This window comes from Oncorhynchus mykiss, chromosome 8, assembly GCF_057628025.1.
Source record: "Oncorhynchus mykiss isolate SJ-2025 chromosome 8, ASM5762802v1, whole genome shotgun sequence".
NCBI classification, from domain to species: domain Eukaryota; kingdom Metazoa; phylum Chordata; class Actinopteri; order Salmoniformes; family Salmonidae; genus Oncorhynchus; species Oncorhynchus mykiss.
In genome coordinates, this window is record NC_143029.1 from 59,454,232 (window position 1) to 59,477,387 (window position 23,156).

Below are 23,156 nucleotides of genomic sequence, written 5' to 3' on the forward strand. Positions count from 1 at the left end.
GAATGCTAAAGCTCATTGACATAGGCTGTAGCAAAAGCTAAGCAAAGAGCCATTTTACTGGTGGTGTTTGTTTTTTTTTAACATTTAATGCAGTTGATTTGCGATGAGGACGCAAACATAATATTAAACAGGACATTCATACGAGCCTTAAAATCCAAACGTAGTGTGAAATGCACTCATAAGCAACATGTAAATAGTATTTTTTTTGCTGGCATTCTATAAGACGTCCCCCGTTTTTCTGTCATAAACTTACGCGCATCGCTCTCATGCGGCAATGTTTGCGCATTTGAGGAAAGAGTGTCCTAGGATCAGCTTTCCCAAACACAACACTAATAATTTTCCCAGTCGGTATTAGATAGGTGGTTACCTGGGATATAGGTTACCCTATTGGCTCAGAGGGAAAACTTGACATTTTTCAAACGCAATTTTCTTGTCTACTTGTTTTAGTCAATTACAAAACTACATTTAAGGAAAGTACAACATGTCTATTACTTTTCAACATTGCCTGCTCCCGAGCAGTCTCACTACTTAGAAAGACGTAAAATTGTAAGGGCTTCCCTCAAGCCTCTTTTCATGACGGTGCTAGCTAGCAGTCACATGAGTGAGTGCTACAGCTAGCTCGCCAAGACCAACAACCCAAACAAACAGACTATACAGCTACAAGTAGTGAGTGGAGTTAAGCAGACTACACTAAACAGGTTAAATGGCTTACCTGTGATGAAATGTTTGCCACACATATAGCTACGTGTACCTACTTGCAGGGGTGCAACTTTCACTGGGGACGGGGGGGGCATGACCCCACTTTCTGAAATTGCATTTTTGTCCCCTCCCCAGTTTTATCATTGCACTGTGATACAAAAAGCAGCATGGGTGTGCTTTAAGACCATGCGCACACCTCAGAGCGGTCGGGCAGGCTGTTTGGCAGTTTAATTTAGGACCACAGGACACCATAGAGCATGTAGAAACAGCTGTTGTCTGTGTGTGTTGTGGATACTCTTTATTTGACTGATGTAGCTGGAAAGGCAACTGCTGTTACATTTTTTTTTTAGTTTGTGTGACTGACATGCAGCCTTAGCTAATGCATTAATGTTACATGTTTCATCCCCTCTCGACTGAAATTGTGTCTGAAGGGATTGAACTACCTAGCAAGCTAATAGCTACCACAGACAGTTCAGCTCTAGCCTCTATCTATTGTATCTGTCAGGTAGCAGTATCTAACAGCTGAGGTGTGTTTGGAAAGGTTTTGAACCCTTTGTTTTGTCCTGTTTCAACAGAAATAAATTGACTTTGGTAGTTTTCGGCAGCTGATGTACCACCTGAGCTAGCCAAAAGTTGGCTAACGTTCGCTAGCTAACGAGCTCACTAACTTTAGCTATTATTTTTGCCTCAATCACACTAGACCTGAATCAAACGATGAAACCAGCAGCCAAACAATTGAAGACCGATATTCTGATGTTTTTTGAAAGTGCAATGTGAGCTTTTGTTAGTCAGAGCAATGTTACGTTATTTATGTCAGTTTCCTTAGCTAATTCCCTACTTTTCTATCTGGCCTGGTACAGCTCTAATGTTACAGGCTTCACTGTCATGGTGCACAGTCAGTACACAACACTATGCTCATCATGTCTTAGCAGGATCAGATGGTGACAGGTGGCCCTGCAGGGTCAGACAGCCAGGGAATACCAGTCTATGGAGCTCAGGTGATTTTTTTTTTTGCAGTATATTATAACAACCAGTGAATGGATACAACATTCCATCTTGAGTTGATGGCTAGGCTACAGTCTGGGACCTGGGAATAATGGTAATTTCAATGATTGAACCATTGATTCTATTCTTGGACAATATAATGTATAAAGGTATACCAAGGTAATTCTTTGTCATGCCTCATCTGAGCAGGATCAGGTGGTGACAGGGGTCTCAGCAGGGTCAGGCAACCAGAGAAGGCCGGTCTGTGACGGCGCTAAGGTGAACTTTTGCAGATGCAACACTTTAAAGGTGCAGCACGGTCATTCTGATGTCTGCATTGGCCATGCAGCATTTACGGTGACACGGCCTCTGCAGAAGTCCAGGCGTTCATACTTCTTGCGCTTCGCAGAGCAGCGCAGAGCTGTTGTGAAGGAAGTTGTCAAGGAAGTGAGTTTGTGTTTATACAGGACCTCCCGCCCTCACCTACCGTCAACAATCATGTCAATGCAGAGCTATACGGAGCCATCCGCATTGTTACAACATTTGAGAGGTGAACAGTGATGCAGTGCAGAGTGCAATTTGGCCTCTGCGTGCCTTCGGAGGCTTCGCAATTGTGTCACACCATCCATTCGGAGCCTCCGAACACATTTTCGGACCAAGCATAATATATTGGCTCTTATTCTCTCTGTGCAGCAAACACTGGACAATCCAGAAGCTTGAAACTATTTTAAGGGAGTCTGACAAACCTCTAAAATTGATAGAGGTTTTTCCAATGACACTAAACATGTCAAACAAAAATGTGAGGAAGACCTGAGAGACACTATTGATGATGATGAATTGATACAGATATGTTTGAATGCCCCAGTCTATAATTTTCTTACTCGTCATTATTCACTCATCATTCAGGATGATCCGTAATCATTGTAGAATCCACATTCATGTAGAAGTGTTTAGAAACATATTCTATTCTTATTTACAATAAAAGTGACCCCTGAAGGGTCATATTAGATTGTGTAGAAATGCCCCCCCCCCCCCCCCACACACACACCTATTTCTAAAACCAAAGTTGTGCCCCTGCCTACATGGACCCCGGGTCCCCACATTTCCCCGTCTCCCACACCGAATAGCCTGAAGCCACAGGGCTCTTCTCGTAGGCTTTAGTTCCTTACCTGGGAGCATTGCAAACCCTGGGTCAGGATTTTGTACCTGGTTACATGTACACTGAACAACACAGCATATTTTCAGCATTTTTGTTATTTAACAAAAGATCGACAACGATCTGTCTCTTTTACAATGAGGGTCTATATGAAAGTATGTTGGTTTTCCTCAGTTTGTTGCGGTGGTTGAGGGCAATTTCTTATTATTACCTGAATACCGACTGGGACTGTAGCGTTATCAGGCTTGCTGGCCTTGGAACTGTATTGCAATCAAAGCACTTTTTAATTTTTTTATTTCACCTTTATTCAACCAGGTAGGCCAGTTGAGAACAAGTTCTCATTTACAGCTGCGTAGTTTATTACATGGGCATAAAGCAATTGGAACAGATGTCGAAGGCATTTGTCAAGTCTATTCTTCAAAGATAAAGCATAACATTTAAAAAATGTGCGAACACTCTAAACACACAAATTGTCGACCTGCACTTTTCCTAAATTATTTCTGTACAGATTGTCTTGTATTTCTCTATATTTCTGTATTTATTGTGTTGTTGGATAGTCACTCTAAAATGTGGACATTTAAAAAAAAAGTGCTATTCTGTGTTGACAATGTTTAAAAATAAAAATGAAAGATTTCAATATATTTACACTTTTCTAGGCTACTCTTTGTGAAAACAAAAAAAATGCTATTCTGTGTTGACAATGTTTCAAAATAAAAATGAAAGATTTCAATATATTCACACTTTTCTATGCTACTTTATGAAATCACAATTTGAGGAATGTAATAAAATCAAGTAGGGGTTAATTTACATGTATTTATTTCATGCCAAATGTTAGGGTACATTTTTCGTGTTTGTGTTTATTCAGGAAGCAGGCCATTGTGGATATTAGGCCTAGTGGTTATTACCTTTCAGTGGAAATAGCCTATTGTCTATAAAGAAGGAGATCCGCTCCCAAGTGCTTATTTTGACGTTCACAACCTGCTATAACTTTAACCGAAAAGGCCCATTTTATGGTTTTCCTATCATTTCACTGCAACTCTTTCATCGTGGTTTTAGTTCTTTATTAATTAGGTTAATTTAGGTAGATGATTAATGGCACGCTCTTAATTTGAGAATTGAGAGGACCTCGGTAATAAGTAGGCCTACTTTGTGTGAACGACTTGAGCAGTTACAGAAATTGACCTTTGGTGAGATGATTGGCCATTTGAACCAGTATCTGTGCGTTAGAGACCTCTCTGACACCCAGAAAGCTCCGATTCAAACTCCCATTCAGCAGCTCTGCAAGCGTTATAATGTCAAAATACGTTCCTTGATCACCAAGTATGGATTTTCACTGAGCAACTATCTTCATTTACTCTCGTTACGACCAGTATGTACTTCCAAAAAGGTCTAAATATAAAATTGACAAGCAACCTAAAACGATGCCTATTCGGCACCTCCAAGCTCGGTATTTGGAAACGCACAGGTCGGAAGTCTACAACGGCTCCGAAGAGGCATTTTTTCGGTTGTATGTACATTTATCTTTGGACCTTTTTTGGATTTACTGGGAGTGAGTAAATGTAATGGGAGTGAGTAAATGGAAATAGTTTCTCAGCGAACCTCAATATTTGGTGTTCAAGGAACGTATTTTGACATTCTAACTTGCAGAGCTGCTGAATTGGAGTTTAAGTCGGAGCGTTCTGGGTTTATAGAGGTCTCTGACACAAAGATGGGCTACTGATTGAATTGGCCATATGCTCACTTCAGTAGCCTAGGCCTACACGTTCGAATGTGTGCCATTTCAAAATAGGCCTATCAACCACTGTAGGCTATTTTAGTATTTCCATTTCCCCCTGCAGTATAGAAAGAACACTTAATATTTGCCTAAAAATGCAAGAGGAGAGGGTCACATAAAATCCTCATGCTTGCAAATAAAAACCCATAGCATGGCTAGATTATCAGTGGAAACTGGACAGGAAGGCAGACAGGCGGACAGACGGTGGGGAAAATTCTCCCACGGCTATTAGCAGCGTGGATCAAAGCGACCACCGTAATTCACATCCCTCGCAGTTCGCACCTCTCCCAATTTGAGGATCAGGTGTGAAACTGGACAACTCCCCTCCTGCTGTGACGCCACCTCTGGGGTTCCGCTAATCCGGAGTCGGCTCCATCACAAACTGAAAACAGTCTGTGAATGTCTCCAAATAATGTGAATTTCAGGTACAGAATTAAAATACCATTTATCCAATCGTTATTGAGCCACCTTGGCTTGACTATGTTACAGAGTAGGCCTATTTGTTGAGTTGTCACAAACCAACACGCACGCTGCGTTGTGTATGGGGCAGCGACAAGTAAATATCGATGTGTCAGAAGTGACACTTGAGGACATCAGAGCAACATCCAAAATGTCACTTTACAGGCCGGGCACTGAACCGAGGAGAGGGGCTTTGATATTGATTTTAGGTGCCTTTGATGTGGTGTGCTGCTGCGACATCTTTCATGTTAAAACGGTCTACTTCTTAAAAGAGTGCCAGTTTTGTCTGAAAGGGATAGAAGAAAAGCTGTGAGCAGAGAGAAATATTAGTTTGGTGTCCATCTACCTGTTCGGCACTAAGCACATGTTCAATGGCTCCCGAGTGGCGCAGCGGTCTCCGGCACTGCAATGCAGTGCTAGAGGCGTCAATATAGACAGACCATGGTTCGATCCTGTTCTGTATCACAACCGGCTGTGATCGGAAGTCCCATAGGGCGGAGCACAATTGGTCCAGGTTAGGGGAGGGTTTGCCAAGGTACGCCATCATTGTAAATACGAATATGTTCTTTAATGACTTGCCTAGTTAAATGAAATAATACAAATGTCTGAGATCATGCAGCCCAAAAATATGAGAAGGCACAACATATGTGAGGGTGGTCACATATGCTGTGATCTGTAAGTCTCAGAATTTAAAAAAAAATTCAAATAGCTTTTCCTGCAATCTAGAGCCATAATCATTATGCTTAACTCTAAGCATACCTCTTGAGCTGTCTGTATCCCCCTGACTTGTGGTTCTTTTTTAAATAAACAAAATCATCTCTGCATTACTGCTAGCATTCTGGGAAGATTCAGTACATTTAGTTATTGCTTGTTTTTCTAAAGTCTAGCAACCTTGCCCACAGGCATGCCAGCTAAGATAGTTAGTCAAGCTGGCTACACTAACTTGATTGATAGCCTGAAATGCCTTCTTGGTAGCTAGTTATGAGGTTGGGTGATTGGGAACATATCCGGGGTATCTAAAGCCAACTTCATGAAATTGCTAAGTAGCTAGTAGTATTACTGCTTGTCAAATTTCAAGGAGGAATTTAACGCTGTCAGAATACCAATGAAGGCCATCAAATGAACCAGGTGCCAGATCTCACACTGCATTGTTGAGAAGAAGTTGCCTGACGACTCAAAATGAATTATTTCCACTGCTCTATGTTCCCTACATACTTCAGTCTAGACTGCCACCAGAAGTCGTTTGTGATGTCAAAATGAGATGTGTTGTACAAAACAAAGTAATCAGCGATTTAATAATTTCTAACCAATTAGAGAATTTAAAAACTCTGCTTTACCCACTGTTCTGGCTTGGCCCAACCCATCGGTTTCTGGGACTAATCAGAATGGTTTGAATGTGTGGGTTCTAGAACTCTAACCTAACATGGCAGGCGAAAATGGAAATGCCTAGCTGAGTTCTAAAACGTCTGAACGGAGTTCCGACATCCGTTTCTTAGTAGAAAAGGAAACTAGGTTGAATTAGCTGTATCCCTGAAAACCGGATACATCTGGTTGTTGGCAACTCCGCTAAGGGTGTTGAAATCATTGGGGAGGAACTCAGATCTAGACTCATTGAGGAGAAGAAACTAGCGTCCGTGGGCATGGCTTAGCGTTTGACCAGAGCAAGGAGTTTGGTTAGCCAGGCAAGACGGCCAAACCCAGACATTCTCACCTGATAAAGGCCCACTGGTCCAGCTGTGCTAAAGTAGTCCTATATTAAACTTCAAAGCCTACCTTCACACACACAAACGGCACAGTGTATTGCTGAGATGTGATTACTGTGGAATTACTGTTTGATGCTAGTTTAGCAGGAAAGCATTTAACCATTTCTGGTCCCTGTTTTTTGAAGTGTGCTACAGCAATATTTATTTTATTTAACTAGGCAAGTCAGTTAAGAACAAATTCTTATTTACAATGATGGCTTACCCCGGCCAAACCCTAACAACGTTGGGCCAATTGTGCACCGCCCTACAGGACTCCCAATGATACAGCCTGGAATTGAAACAACCTCTAGCACTGAGATGCAGTGCCTTAGACCACTGCGCCACCCAGGAGCCCCCTAATATATACTTCTCTGAAACAACAGACAGATTGTGCATTACTTCATGTGAAAATGTTCACAGCTGAGTAAATAGGATAAACTGAGTCCAATATGAAGAGAAAATCAATTTAATGAAATTAACTACGTCAGTGTATGACAATTTGTCTGAAAAACATTTGTTATTACAATGTTACAGATAACATAAAATATTTATTTGATTAAACCTACACAAATAAAATAATTTACACACAACACGGCATTACTGAGTGTGGTGTACTAGGACATGGTACTTTCTATACAGCCATACTATCAACAAATACATATTTACATCTGTACAACCTAGAATTCTGGCTAAGACACAAAAATTGCTTTTTAAAATGATGCCACCTCTAGCCTACTTGCAACCAGACTTTGCATTACCAAGTATAGTCATTGTAGTGATAATGTCCCACTTCTCATGCTATTCCTACTTCTGTCATCCAACAGTCTAACAAGATTACAAGGAATTGTATCTTCAAATATACAGAATAAAACACAATATACAATAACTTTTTTAGGCTATTCCTCTAGTAACTGACAGTTGTAGGTCTACAGTAATTTGGCTCTACCAAGGTCTCCACATGGACTTGGAATAGGCCACTCTGGGCATGTTCAGAACATCCTGGTTTTCAGCGTCCACAGAGATGTGGCTCTGCTCAGAGTCAGTCTCGTCCAGATCCGAGCACAGGTCATCGCTGGAGGTGGTGGAGGGCGCTGGGGAGAGGGTTGAGGAGCTTTCGCTGGGGATGCTCCTTCCTCCAGGGGAGACCAGTGCTGCGTAAATGCCCTCAGAACTGGGCCAAGTGCTGCTGCCATTAGTGGAGCAGTCCGCCATAATATCCTGGAGCATCACCTGGAGTCTGTCCTCGTCGTTCAGAGGCATACATTCCAGGAGGTGGTTCAAGAGCTCCGCCGCGAGAGTCGCGTCGATTCCCGGGCAGCTGGACACGAAGGTGTGCACCTCATGCATGCACTGGATGTAGCCAGCAGCGAACCTTTCACTCGCCTCCTGGTTCACTGGGTCTACCTCTGACAAAGCACAAACAGAAGCCCCGTTTATACCTGGCTCTAACATTCATTATTGGTCCTGATCCTGTCCACATTCTGATGTTTCCCACATTTTTTGACAGGTGTAGACGATTAAAAGACGCATTGTGATCTGATTGTGATCAAATCTTATAAGTGTAAACAGACAAGATCAGATCAAGATCAGGATCAAGGACGCATGTTAGAGGCAGGTATAAACAGAGCTAGAGAGATACACAAATGAGACACACTGAACATAGGCCTTACACAAACAACATTCTACCAGTTGGGTGAAAATGTCCAATGTGCATAAGTGCATAATCCTATAGTTTACCTTGTCCTTGGTTTTGAAGGATACTCTCCACTCGTTTTACAGTCATTTCCAGAACTTCGGCATTCTCCATCTTTGATTGTAACTGTGAATGGCATATTGATAGGCTACAATGTCAATAACTCGTTTACAATGCAACGACAATAGGCTACACAAAGAGAGGGGGCATGTGATATAAAGTGACATAAGATGTGCAAAAACATACATCTGTGTCTGCGAGAAGAACTCTGAGTTCCTGCAAACTTTCATTGATGCGAGCCCGTCTCTTTTTCTCAACCAACGGCTTTCTGATCTAGAAAAAAATAAAATAAATCACCGCCACATTAATATATTAGGCTACATTTAGTCAAATCAAAGACCACTCAATACACGACAATTATCGTCACTTTGGCCTACCTTTCTGTCCACTTTAATGCCATAGTATTCATCTTCGTCTCTACTCAGTTCTTTTTTGATATTGTGAGTGGGGGCCATGTTGTTGATGTTTAACCCAGACACTGCCAGAGGTTTGGTAAATCCACACGACCGTTACACTCCGTAAATGGGACAGATGGCCGCCGGTCCCTGCTGCAAACAAAGCAGAGCTGTACTTTTGCGCAGACGGGTACTAGATTTGTTATGCAGCCTCAAGCGCAACGATAGTGCCAGTAGTAGTAGGTATTTATAACGCCTCATTTACATGTGAATAGAGGGGCTGACTGCGCGAGCAAGAGATTGTTCAGCGCACTTGCGAATCAGCCAATCGCTGATCAAGCCTTTTGTCCTCTTTGCAGAGGGAGAGGATTTGGCTAGACCACAAGAGGGATATTATTTGGCGTCTGTCCCAGCCCGAAATAAGTTTTTATTTTATAACCCACAATTCTAGTCTGCTCCAGAGACCAATATGCTTTAAAAGATAGATGGAAATTAAATTATAACAAGAAATCGCAAAGAGACAATTAATCATAACTTAACACATAAAACCGATATTTATGGAATTATGAAATATAAAACAATAAGTAAACATTATTCCTAAAGGATCATTTTGAATGTGTCCTGTAAATGTTTGATTTTGTACTCATCATTGTACCTTCTGACTCAAACAAACACAACCAAATTGCAAAACCATTAGCAAACACCATTAGCCTATTGAATCGTTCAACATTAACAGACAATTCTCACATTGCGTAATTAGTCACCTTTACGTGTATTTCAAGTTTAGTTGTGGGCCATTGCACTTAATACATGTCATGTCCAAAGTTGAGGCCAATTCCAACCCATTTCAAGACAATTAACAGAATGGGACATTAGGCCAAATTTGAATCGGAAAATGTGTCACATATCGTCCGTCCTTAGTCTTGAATAGGCTAAAGAAAGTATTCTCAACACCATGTGGCTTAGTTGGTGGAGCGTGGCACTTGGAATGCCGGTGTTGTGGGTTCGATTCCCACTGGGGACCAGTACAAAAATAAATGCATGTACTCACGCCTGTACGTCCAGACAGAACATCTGCTGAAATGACAAAATCAAAATGTTTATATATATTATTGTAGGCCAACTCAACCTTTGGCACATGGGCTCCAATGCTTATCTTTATTGAGAGTTGTGAAATGAATTGAAGATGTTTCTCCATTTGCGCTCTATTGCTACGATCTGACAGACAGACAGCTAATACATTGCTATAGGGGTTGTTATCTCATATGAATAGTTTATTCATGCGTATGCATTATAGTATGGCCTTTAAAATAATTAAACAGCTAAATTAAACACAAAGTAAATTTCCCACTGTGTAGACTCAGACTCCGTAGTGATTATACATGTGTGGTTAACATTCACATAGCGTTCTCTCGCATATCAAATTTCACGTCATTAAAGAGATAATTTCAGTATCATTCCTGTATAGGCGTATCATTATAGACTTCCGGATGATCAGAGTTTATTCGGGCAAATCAGAAGAGAAAAAGCGCTAAAAATAAGATGAGGAAGGTATACCCATATCTGGTGCAAACTTTCAAAATAAAGGTCCCCTAACGAATCTTGCAAATAAACACCATATTCGGAATCTAATTCATGCAGTGAAAAACGTCCATTTAGGTGCAAATTGTTATAAATACAGCAATAAATACAGCAATATCTATACAAACTCAATTATTATAAAACACAATAACATAAAGAACAGGCTAATAAAAGCAACATTTGAATCAACCTCATATGGATGTCGACTATTATTTTGAAAAGTGATAAGGGTATGATTTTTTTCGAGTCCCACATGCGGTTGTTCGTCACAGCTACGCTTATCTGAGGTCAGAAAGGATCTTGATAGGACGGGGGCGAGAGAACAGTGCAACTATATAATCAACCAGCATCGAATGAGGAAGTCAGTGTATTGAAAAAGATAGACAAAGTGAAGATGGTGAAGATTACTTTCCAGTCGGTCTCGGCGCAGAAAGCAGATAAGGAGCTCGATGGAGACAAAGCCGAGATTCTCATGCCCTATGAACACGTGAGTTCAGCATCTCTTTTCTATGTTGCGTGTTTTGACATACCGTTGTGGAGAAAGAGGGATTTTTTTTTTCTGACCAAGATGCAATAATTAGATTATATCAAGGCTATTTTTCCAAAACAGAACTAAAAGCAGCAGTAGGTCAATTTGCATATAGTACCACAACATCATTTATTGTTAGTATTATTTGTACTATTGTTACCAGCAATGATACACTGTTGCAGTGAAAGCGTTGGAAACACGGATCCAAAAGTAACATTTTAAAACCGATACAAGCTAGACAGCACAGCCGAAGGATGTTGACATTACGTCACCTTCTTAGGGGGGGGGGGGGTGCACGACCACGACACACTGCAGGGGTGTATTCATTCCGCTGATTTTGTTGCAAAACGTTTCTTAAACTGAACGAAATGGGCCGGGACTTACCTTAATTAGTCCAATAGAAACTCTCGTTTTGCTGTTTGCAGTTGCCGTAATGAATACACCACAGATGTAGCCACGAATCGTAGGCTCTCCTATACAATTTAAGTCGAATAATAGTTATGTTTATCGAAAGCTTTCAAGACAAAACGTTTATAGGTTGATATTGTGAAGTTACATCACATCAATAATTACGATGCAAATTGTGCATACAAATGGAGACGTTATTGCTGCGCTATGGTTACGTCACCGAAGTGGTTTCCCCGGCCAATCCAGAAGGTAGCGCGTGAGGGCCACCTGCGCAGTGGGGTTGTTGTATTATTATTATTTTTTTAATGTAAATGAGGACGCAATGCATTTATTTACATAGTGTAATGTGATTTGTTTTCCTTGTGTCATGATCACCCTAATACTGATAATACTTTACAGGTGCAATATGGTAGGTACAATATAGGTTTACTTCGGGTGGCTTTCATATGTTCTGTTCATTCAAGCCAGATGAAGGAAAGGAGATGAGGAAAGAAACGAAGTCACACTGTAGAGAGTCATAAGACATATGCATTTGGTTACATAACTGTCAGAGAGCTGCTAAAAGGGTGGCCATACTGGATTTGCATTAAAAAAAGCCTTTGCCAAGTGTTGACTCTTAGTGTTGTTTCTGTTAGCGTTGACACCACAGTTGTAGGTCTGTGTCGTTAGAGAACACCTGGATAGTATAGTGTTTTCCTGCCATTTGTGGCAAACATAGAATTGTATTTCTACAGGTGGCAGAATAAATGCATTGTGAGTTTTGCAGTTGGACTGTCAAACTCTGAGCAACTGTAGGTCTTTGAGCTAGATAACTCTACCCTCCATCAGATTTATAAATATCCTACATTGGGTGGGAGACAGGGGATTCTTGCAAAGGCTTCATAGGATTTGTGTATATACCAAATCTGTATAAAGCCTATGAATACCATCTCCGGCTTGAGATTCCTCTTCCACGCAATCGCTCTGATCTCCCTCCTACCGGAGGTGGTGATGTAACAGCTGTCACAGCTATAAATAAGGCACTTGGAAGTAGAGGTCTATGAATAGAGCTCCCAGACAACCGTGCCAGCCTCCTTTGCCGTCACTCGGCACACACAACACAATCCGTCTCATCCCGTTTGATCCTCCGTAGTCCCTAGCAACCGTGTGTGGGTACCGTCTCTAGCTAGCGACTAGCGTATCGCTAATAGCGAACAGACTGACGGTAGGGCTGATAGACTGTGGGTGGGCTGTTGGGATGAGGAGCCATCTTCAGCCTACAGTACGTCTTGGAGAATTCCTCCCTGACTAACCACTTGGCAAGGACAGAGTCATCTCATCACAGACTAAGCAAGCAAGATATGGCTTGGTAGGGTGTAGCACAGGAAAGTGTCGCTGTGTAAGGAGTTCACTCTTAAGATATTATATGACTGATTATTTCTGCTCAGATGAACTTGATGATTTCACAGTCCTGCTTTTCTTCTTGGGTGAAGATCACTGCTTAGCTACTTGAGTGAAGCGGAAACGGCAGTTTCATAGTGGAAGCATCCTGCCGATAATTCTTATCACTCTTATCTAACATTGGCCTGTAGGACTGACCTGTGTATTGTTTCTTCCACCAGGAGCTGGTTCTTCCTCTGAGGCCCAAGAAGTCTCATCTGAATGGACTGCTTTGTCCCACCTTTGGCCTGGTGGTGTTCATGTCAGGACTGGTGCTGGCCTCCATATATGTCTATCGCTATTACTTCATACCACAGGTACTATAATACAACTATACTACACAACTACCACTAGTCACTTATTTTTCATACTACAGGTCAAATAGTATTACTTTTACATACTGCCTCACACACCTTGCTAACCTATACTACTGTACAACTACCAGTAGTAGCTACTACTACCTGCTACATCATACCTCACATATTCAATCATACAGACAGATTGGTTCTGATTGAACCAATGATATAGATATACCACAGATAGATATCCCCCTAACTATCCTAACCCTATTCTGATCTGTTCTCCCTGTGTGTTCTAGATTCCTGAGGACAGTCTGTTCCACTGTAGGGTTCTGTATGAGGACTCTGTGCATGCCCCCATGCACGGCAGACAGGAGCTGGAGGAGAACGTGGGCATCTACCTGGACGACAACTACGAGCAGATCAGTGTGCCCGTACCCCATTTTGGAGGGAGCGACCCAGCAGACATCATCCACGACTTCCATAGGGTAAGAGCCAAGGGAACCTCAGTCATCCCTATGTCAATACACACAGCCAATGTGGAGTATGATACAAGGTAGCCATTTTGTACCAGAAGACTCACCCATTGCCAATTGGTATACATATGAGCATATGATTCTGAAGAATGTGTCTACAAGGCAATGAACGTTTTATGAGACCCTTTCTGTTAGGAAGTGTCAGACTGGACTGGAGTGCTGACACTTCCTTCCTCCAACTCTGCTGCAAGACGTGGTTAGCAAATACCTTTCTGCTACTCAAAGGTAAAAAGTTATTCAATACCTCGGAATTGATGATACAAATGTTGCTGTCATTTCTAATTCCAGGGTCTGACTGCGTACCATGACATTGCCCTGGACAAGTGTTACGTGATTGAGCTCAACACCACCCTGGTCATGCCACCGCGGAACCTGTGGGAGCTGCTGGTCAATGTCAAGGTATGCTGTTGTGTTATGTCTGTCAGAGGTATGTGAGTGTGTGTGTGTATCCTTCAGAGAGACATTTTGCTTGGGTGTTTGTTTGCGTGTGTATCCTGCAGTAGAACACTGCGGTCATATGACTTAATCTGTGTACGCCCTGTGATATAAAGTGTGTTTGTCTCCCTCTCCAACAGAGGGGGACATATCTGCCCCAGACCTACATCATCCAGGAGGAGATGGTGGTGACTGGGAGGGTGAGGAACATGAGACAGCTGGGGCCCTTCATACACCGGCTCTGCTACGGCAAAGACACCTACCGCCTCAAACGCCGACGCGACGCACGCCGACGTAAGTACTACACACACACACACACATATATTCTTTTTCCCTCTCTCACACACCCGTGTACAATTTCGCACTTACACCCACACTGATGTCCTTGTCAACGTGAGATGCATGTAAGTGCTATGCTATCAGTTAGACACTTCCTCTCCTGTACAGAGGAGAGGAGAACAGAAGAGTGTGTGTTTTCACAGTAGTCACTGAGTCAACAGAGAATCCGTGGGTTGATTGACTGTGTGGTGGGAGGAACACTGACCGTCAAGAAGCCTCCACGTGAAACCCATCATCGCAGAGGAAATGGAGATGGCCATGTCGATATCGGAGCTTCCTGTGTGGGCTCAGACAGGGAGTGCGTGTGTGTGTGAGAGCATGCACATACGTGTATGTGTGTGGGCTCCGCCAGGCGCTAGCCTCCCACAATATGAGTTGTTTGGCAAACTTCCACACACACACCCCTGTATGATTATCATGTCAGAGACATAGCGTGTGTGTTTGTGAGTCATTTCTCCAACACACCATCAGGCAGTGTGCGTGGGGAAGGAAGTGCTGCGCAGTAGGAATTAACTCCGTGTGGCTCTGTGATTGGCCAGTTATAGAACCAGAGCATTGATGTAACATGCTTCCTTGACACTGAACACATATGGACTGATAGGCGACTCCATTGATCCAAGATGAGGCTGGTACCGGTAGTCATGGTAACAGTGAGTGAGGTAGGCAGTGGGCTATAGCTATCTAGTGTTATGAGGATGCCTGTTCATAAACTGTATCATAATGGTTATTAGGCGCCTAATATGTGGATATATGAACACAAATGGGGAGTGGCCAGTACCTCTGTAAACCAGCACAGCAATAGCACAATAGATATCCCAAACCATATATCAAAAGTTTGTTATAGGTAAAACATAATTGAACATGATAACGCTGGATGTAAGCTTTTACCTATCTTCTCTTCTTCTCCATCCCTCTCTCCAGGCATCGACAAGCGCGAGGCGAGGAACTGCCACAGCATCCGTCACTTTGAGAACACCTTTGTTGTCGAGACGGTGATCTGTGACAGGGTCTAACTTTTCCGAGGGAGAAGATGGCAAGATGGCCTCCCTACACCACCAAGCCAACTCTTAAACCATACCTCGCACCTCCCTTAGGCGTTATATTGCACTTTAAAAAGATTTTGTTTGTCCAAATAGTTATTGGTTTTAATGTTTTCTTTTATTCCTTATTTTGTCCCAAGTTGAAGGGTTGTTTACTGCTCTGGTGTTGGTTTTATTTGTTTTTGTATTCCAATGGTCTGTATAGTTTGATAATGCCGGTAATGCAGTGAATCCTTAGCTTTTTTGTTCCTCGGGTTTTAATGTCATGTTGCACAGATGTTTCTTTGGGATTTGATATGTCTTAATTTGAGGTCGACGCCAGCATAATCAGATGAGTTGTCTCGGGCTTTTACTTCAATCTATTCAGATTGAGTTGGCATGTTTTATCCTTTCTGTATTTTACTTTTCTTCTCTTTGTAACCCTGTGCAGTGTGCGTAACAGTGAAGAGAAATGGGCATAATGCTGCTTCATGCGCTGTGCAGACAGACGTGTTTTTATTGGTCTCTCGGTTCAACCAAAGTGAACCCATGATGATTTCTTGTTGTCCAGAAATGCCCGAAACATACCTCGTATATTTAAACGTTTTTGCCTGTTATGTAAATCATGAATTGTGTATATGTATTATCCTATAAGCAATATATACTGTATATGCATAGATTTTTTTTATCTAAACTTGTTTTGTGATTGACTGATCATTTCTCTATGGTTTGTCCCTCTTCGTGGTATCTTCCACTCATTGACTCTGTCTGGCTCTCACATGGCTTAGACTGAAGTAGCAGTGCTTTCAATGGGCCAACGGAACCAAATATATATAGTCAGTAATGCTATGTGGAGTTGTGAGAGTGTTACTTAGGCATATTTGGGGATGGATCTAGCTTTATAAATTTACCTACGGTGGGACAGGTTTTAGAATTCAACTCTTTCTTTCTGCGTGTCTTTGGCTACTTCCTGATTCTGTGTGCAAGTGAACACTTCAGGAGAAGGGTGGAGCATTAGGACGTGGTTGTCCTCTTCCTTCTGTCTAGTGGGTTCAGCCTCTTGTCTGCAGTTGAATCCTTGTAGCCAGGTTCCATACCTGCTATCCTGATCTATCTCTGCATTGCTTGCCTGTCTTGCTCTCTTAACATTTTTTTTTACTATACTGGATGATATGAAGGAATTCTGTTGCTGTTTTAAAAAGGGACCTACCGTATGATGTATATTTTCATGATCTGTCCCCTTCTCTGACTCGCCATGCTGTACTGTCATTTGACTTGTAATAGCCTATCCTACCACAGTACCTAATGAATAAACAATTAAACTACACTGCTTATCTACATAATATCTATAACTACACTGCTTTTATCTTTTTCATGTTCATTGTCCTGTGTGCGTGTTTTAGAGAAACAGAATGACACATGAGAATACAAAGGCTAAATAAACATTGAATATATTTCTTATATAAAAATAAACATTCCCACAATCTGTCATTCAATTGCGGCAAATCCAAGCACAGAAGTCAGACCAATGACCAATAATCAGAGAAAATAACATTGCTACGTTTCAACTACATCCTCCCTTCAGAGGAAGACAATCAACAGGTTTATAAAACGGCTTTATAAAATCTCACAATAAAGGACGAAGCTACAATTTAACAGTCATATGCAACATTTGGTACATTAATTATGTATCTACGGTACTTCAAGGGCTATTAGTGACATCCCTTTCCTGCCACACGAACACACACACACAAGCACACACCACAACTGACATTTCGTTCCCCAGACAAATGAGGGTGCTTCTTAAGTCAACACCCTAACCAATCTAATTGCCTTCCATTTGTCATTTGACTTCTCACACGCACACATGAATACAGTATAGAAGATGTAAGAACAACAAAGTCCACCATTAACTTGTTTAAGACCATCTCTAGCATTCTCACCACTACTAATGCCAGTCCTCCACTACGAGGCAGAACTAGGCAGAACCATGGAATTAAACTCAAGTTCCTGTATTCCCTCTCCCTATCTTCAGAATCTTGGAGCTGAAGTAGTAGATGAGAGGATCCAGGAAGCTGTTTGCACAAGCCAAACAGATAGTTCCAATAAGGAAGTCAAAGAAGGGGAACTGGGATTGAAGGAATCGTAGCTTGTGGAGCCCATATAGGACTACTGCAACATGAAAGGGGATGAAACACACTGTGTAGATCAAAAGGTTGATCACAAGCAGCCACACCATCTGGCTCTTATCCATAGAGGATGAGGAGGCCTTCTGCACTCTCAGCTTAAGCACCACGACCACCGTACAGCCCACGATGACAGCGAACGGAATGACATTTCCCACGATAGCAGCCACGCAGATGATATTGAACCCAAAGTGCCACTCATTCTGAGTGTAGCCCTCGAAGCAACTCCACCCTAAGCACTGGTTCTGTCTGGCATGGTGAGTCAGTGCCACTGGCACCGCCATGGCACCAATCAACACCCATACGGCCGCACATGCCTTACAAGCCACACCGATCCTCCTCAGTGGGCGTGAGCGCAGAGGATAGACCACAGCCAGGAACCGGTCCACGCTAATAAACATGATGAAGAACGAGCTGGAGTAGAGGTTGACGTTAAACAGAGTCCCAGAGACGATGCAGGCCAGGTGTCCATAGGGCCAGTGGCGCCTGGCATAGTACAGGATCCGGAAGGGCATGGAGAGGGTGAAGAGGAGGTCTGAGAGGGCCAGGTTGGCCATGTAGATCAAGGGCACCGAGCGGACCCTCAAGCGGCATAACAGGAGCCAGAGAGAGAGGGTGTTGAGGGGAAGACCCAGGGCCAGCACGACACTGTAGGTGGCTGTGAAGAGAGGGTACCTGTAGTGGGTGATGTTGCAGGTGGCGTTAGTCATCTCTGGAGGACTAGCATGAACTGACACTAAACTGCTACAGCTGTCAGAGCTGGATGTTGAAAGATAAAGGCGTTTCTTTTTTTTTTGCAGTTTATGTCTGTGGTTTCTTCAGATGCAAGTTGCTGAACAGGAAACTCTGGGAAATCCACCCACGCTAGGTTTTCAGCCTTAGGTTCCTCTCTTATTTTTTAAAAGATTGGGTTTGATATTTTATATAAAATACAAAACATACACATACAAACGACGACATTATACAAGCATCACACTTGCCCAGACCCACAAGCCCCAACCCATATCTCCATTGTACATTGATTTTTTTCTCCCCGTCGTCAATGCTCTTTCCATTTTTAGATAATATAGTGGATATGGCTGACTTGATTAAACAAATGTGGTTCTATTGACAATTGAGATGTACAAACTATGGCATTAGGGGACGACGAGCGGATAAGAGGCAATCTGTAATTGAGATTAAGACAATGAGCGAGCTAGGATGGACGAAATCAATATGACTATTTGTTCAGCACTTTTGAAATATACAGCGACAGGATTCAGAACATGGGTCGTTCTGATAGTATTCTCCCTGTACACTAAGTCAGAACCGGAGGATAAATAAAGGGGGCATATAAGTAGACAATGAAAGCTCTTACAATATTACATTTCTCTAAAACAAGTTATAGGCTACATGTGCACCACCAAATCAGAACAGTAGGCTAAATTACGAGGGGAAAAGGGACCAGTGTGTGGCAGAATTCATGCTGGATTGACAACATGGCCAAATTTTGAATGGTTATAGCAAGACAGAGAGACAGTGTCTGTTTTTCTCTGAAACAAGCTTGCCAGAAGGGCATAACAGACACCTGTTATATTGAAGTCTGTAATTTAGAAGAAGTGGGTGTTGAGTGTTTCGCTGGTATGTAAAAGCACCACATCCCTCTTTGTAATTATAAAAACAAAGGAACCTAAAATGTGCATGTATAAGTCAATGAATGTGTGGTAATTGCTGTATGTCAATGTGTGTTATCTGTTACATGTATTAAGAACAGGCGATAACAGAATGACACCTGGAAGATAGAAATAATATGTTGTCTGTCCTTATGTGTTTGGTGTGAGTGCGCAGTGGGTGAGGAGATAAACAAATGTTTATTAATAGTACATTGTTAGTTTCATTTGTTTGTTTTGTTTGTGGATTAAAGTTCTTTTTTATTAGGTAATGGCCCAATGGTGGAATAAAAAGTTAGGAGTAGGACAGAAGTTATTTGGTTGAACATATTTGTTAGTGACACTTTCCTCCCATTGGACAGTATAGGAGATGTACAACCTTTAATATACCAGTACAATTATTACAAGGAAGTTGTGTTCCGTAGAGATTTTCATAGAAAATGACTTTGTGATGCTATCACCAGGGGGACACTGGTGAATAACATATTACTATTACTCTTCACCCTTAAGATATAATATTAGGAATTGAAGTCTATCATGGGGTTGTCTCTGTGAGGCCCGTATGTGAAATATATTTGAATTTAGTAGAACCATTTACTATAGCCTGGAATAAGTGAGTAGAATTAGGATTACAGTATCACCTACTGTTGTTTAACACACGCTGAAAGGGGATAGAGAAGAATTTATATGCACATATTCACACATATTACACCCACTTTAGGATAACCCTAACGAAATGGGAAAACACATTACATGCAGAGTATCTAAATAAAAAGCTGGAGCACCATGGCACAGTCAAACCAGAATGAGGAGATAGTCTACATAGTACAGGCTACATTGCTCCTATGTTGGATATAGTCAAGGAGATAATTCAGACAAGAAAAATTGACAAAAAGAAGGGCATAAAGAAGAATCCCCTGGTATCAGAAACTGTGATAGGAATGATGATGCTGGAAGGGCAGATCTTCATGAACAAGGCTACCGTGACCAAACTAAAGCTGGAGAGAGCAATATAATGCGGGAGGAAAGGAATTAGTCAGGACAGAGGCAGAACAGGAGTACTCCCCACTGCCCTGCGGCTGTATGAAAATCAACCCAGAGGACCCCCGGGCGACTATATACAGGTCTAACCTCTCATACCACTGACAGAAGAAAATGGAGAAGCGACCACAATTATCCTCAAGGGGACTCTGATGAAGGAGGTGGACGACACAACAGCAGCAACAAGCGACATGAGAGAACAATAGAATTGGATGGGAAAAGGAAGCACAGTTCCTAGAGGGAGGAATATTCCAAGTATGGTCCACCCAAACTCACTCCACAAGAAAGGAACAGACTGAAAGACCCTAGACATCTGGCCGACCTGAAGAAAATAAGAAAAAAACCCACAAACGACTAAAGAAGCAAAAGAAAAGTATGTGCCACTATCCAAGAGTGACCTATTCAGAGAGAAAGAAAGGGAGGGCTAGACACTGCACTGAAGGCCCAGCTTGCACAGATCGAGAAAGGAAGTGGTTTTACTCACAATATGATGGCTGCTCAAAGTTGTTTCTACAGGCTCACCACAACCATAGCCTGCAGCTTCACCACAGCTACATCAGTCACACCCATGAACCTGGTGCTTGCAGGGTATGTGATTTTCACCACTCAACCTTATGGGGATCCACAAACATGGACTGGAGGAAGAGGTGGGCCCAGCCAGAGACCTGAATGACTGGAACAACACTCAATGCTGGACCTGTGGGCAGTTGGGGCATGCGAGTTTGAAATGTGTGGGGGAAATGAAAGAGCGGCAGAGGAAACTTTGGGTCTAGCAGAGGAAGAGGAAACTCAGCCACAGTACCACTCGCCCAGAGCTGGAAATGCTCACCTGGGGCCACCTATGCCCTATGGACAAGGAGGACAATGTCACGGTCGTCCTCCTCTTCATCTGAAGAGGAGAGGCGAAACGGATCAGAGGACCAATATGCGGCGTGGTAAGTGTCCATGGTAAATCTTTAATAAAGAAAGTACTGACACTGCATACAAAACAATAAACAAATGACGACCGTGAAGCTAACAAACTAGACCTGTGCTGACACAAGCCACTGACATAGACAATCACCCACAAACAAACAGTGCAACCCAGGCTACCTAAGTATGATTCTCAATCAGAGACAACTAATGACACCTGCCTCTGATTGAGAACCATACTAGGCCGAAACATAGAAATAGACAAACTAGACATGTAACATAGAATGCCCACCCAGCTCACACCCTGACCAACCAAAACATAGAAACATACAAAGCAAACTATGGTCAGGGTGTGACAGAGTTAATGACAGAGGACAGCCATGGCCAATGGGAAATCAGAAAACCAACAGTTCTCCTTTCCCCCAGAATCAACAATGAAGGAACAATAACAGGGACATCGGGAACAGCCCAGGAATGTGTACTGGACGAAGACTTGTTTGATGAACCTCTGCTTGACTTTGACATGGTGCTGTTCGTTGACGGTTCTGCTTATATAGATCAAAGCACAGGGAAGAAACATGTAGGATTTGCTGTAGTAGATGTGGAAGGTGATATTGAGGTTATACAGCCCCTACCAGAACATTTATCAGCGCAACAGGCAGAATTATTAGTTCTGAAAACAGATTGTGAATTAGGGGCAAGAAAAGCACTTACTGTCTACTCAGACTCAGCATATGCTAGTGGGGTTTGGAGAGCAAGAGGGTTTACTAATAGGTCTGGCTTATGGCTACATCTTTTGTCTGGCATGCCCTTTTTACCATCAACCATGATCTTTAATATGTGCCGATTGGCTCATGGAGTGAGCCATTCGTCAAAGGGGGAATTTAGGAGAAGATTTAGGATGACCAGAAGATTTAGGAGGAGAAGATTTCGGCCCAATGGTTTTGCCAAAATTTGGATCAGCAAATGAGAACTTTATTGTTGCGTGACATGTTTGTTATATAACACAGACAAGGGAACTCCACTCCAACCAGGGAAGTTCCTCACTCCAAAAGGACCTTGTCCACTTTGCTATGGATTTCATAAACATGGTAGAGCGGAAAGAAAGAAAGAGATACTGCCTGGTGATAATTGACAGGTTCACCAGGTGGGTGGAAGCACTTCCCACCACCAACTGCGATGCGCAAACAGTTGCAAAATTGCTAGTCAGGGAAATTATACTCAGGTTCGGAGTGCCTGAGGTTTTGTCTGCAGACAATGGGACCCATCTCAAAAAAGATGTGGTTTCCCAAGTGGCCAAAATGATGGGTGTTGACCAGAAGTTTGTGTCCATCTATCACCCGTGGAGTAACGGGATTACAGAGGGGGTTAATTAAATTATCAAAGGGGGTGGGGGCTTGCAAAAGCCTGCCATTCCACAAAAATGAGTTTGGTGGAATGCTTGCCCCTTGTCCTCGTGAAAATGCTCAGCAGCCTTAACAAAGGTATTGGGTGTACACCTTATGAGATGTTAATAACAAGACGACCAATGAACAACCCAGGGGTGAGACCTATGACTGACCGACAGATAGACATAACAGACAGTGTGACCATCTTGAGTAGATGAAGGAACTAACTTCTGTTGTAAGTTTTCTCCACTCTAACACTAGGAAAGCAGCAGAACCAATCACCAGATGAGGATCCAGATGCTCTGATCATCTGCGTAGGAGACTGGGTGAAACTACGAGACCATAAGAGAAAATGGAACCAGCCAAGATGGATGGGACCCTTCCAGGTGACCATGGCAACAAAAGAGGCGGAGATCCACCGATGAGAGTGACCAGAGGAGAAACTGGGAAGAC

The 23,156-nt window shown here is 42.5% G+C and overlaps 3 protein-coding genes across 3 annotated transcripts; 1 reads left to right on the forward strand and 2 right to left on the reverse strand.

Annotated features, from left to right (window-relative positions):
- Nucleotides 1-7,264: 7,264 nt before the first annotated feature.
- On the reverse strand, nucleotides 7,265-10,045 carry LOC110530224 (transcription cofactor HES-6). Its single transcript, XM_021613121.3, has 4 exons — nucleotides 8,945-10,045; nucleotides 8,754-8,840; nucleotides 8,552-8,633; nucleotides 7,265-8,220 (listed from the first exon to the last, which is right to left on the reverse strand). The coding sequence occupies exons 1-4, from the start codon at nucleotides 9,020-9,022 to the stop codon at nucleotides 7,757-7,759; spliced, it is 711 nt and encodes a 236-aa protein (XP_021468796.2). The 5' UTR covers nucleotides 9,023-10,045; the 3' UTR covers nucleotides 7,265-7,756.
- A 714-nt stretch (nucleotides 10,046-10,759) lies between these two features.
- LOC110530227 (integral membrane protein 2C) lies at nucleotides 10,760-16,854 on the forward strand. The gene is made up of 6 exons (XM_021613123.3): nucleotides 10,760-11,030; nucleotides 13,082-13,216; nucleotides 13,498-13,686; nucleotides 14,023-14,133; nucleotides 14,310-14,463; nucleotides 15,430-16,854. The coding sequence occupies exons 1-6, from the start codon at nucleotides 10,938-10,940 to the stop codon at nucleotides 15,519-15,521; spliced, it is 774 nt and encodes a 257-aa protein (XP_021468798.1). The 5' UTR covers nucleotides 10,760-10,937; the 3' UTR covers nucleotides 15,522-16,854.
- On the reverse strand, nucleotides 16,380-18,423 carry lpar5a (lysophosphatidic acid receptor 5a). The gene has a single exon (XM_021613122.3). The coding sequence runs from the start codon at nucleotides 18,421-18,423 to the stop codon at nucleotides 17,530-17,532; it is 894 nt and encodes a 297-aa protein (XP_021468797.2). The 3' UTR covers nucleotides 16,380-17,529.
- Between the last annotated feature and the right edge of the window lie 4,733 nt (nucleotides 18,424-23,156).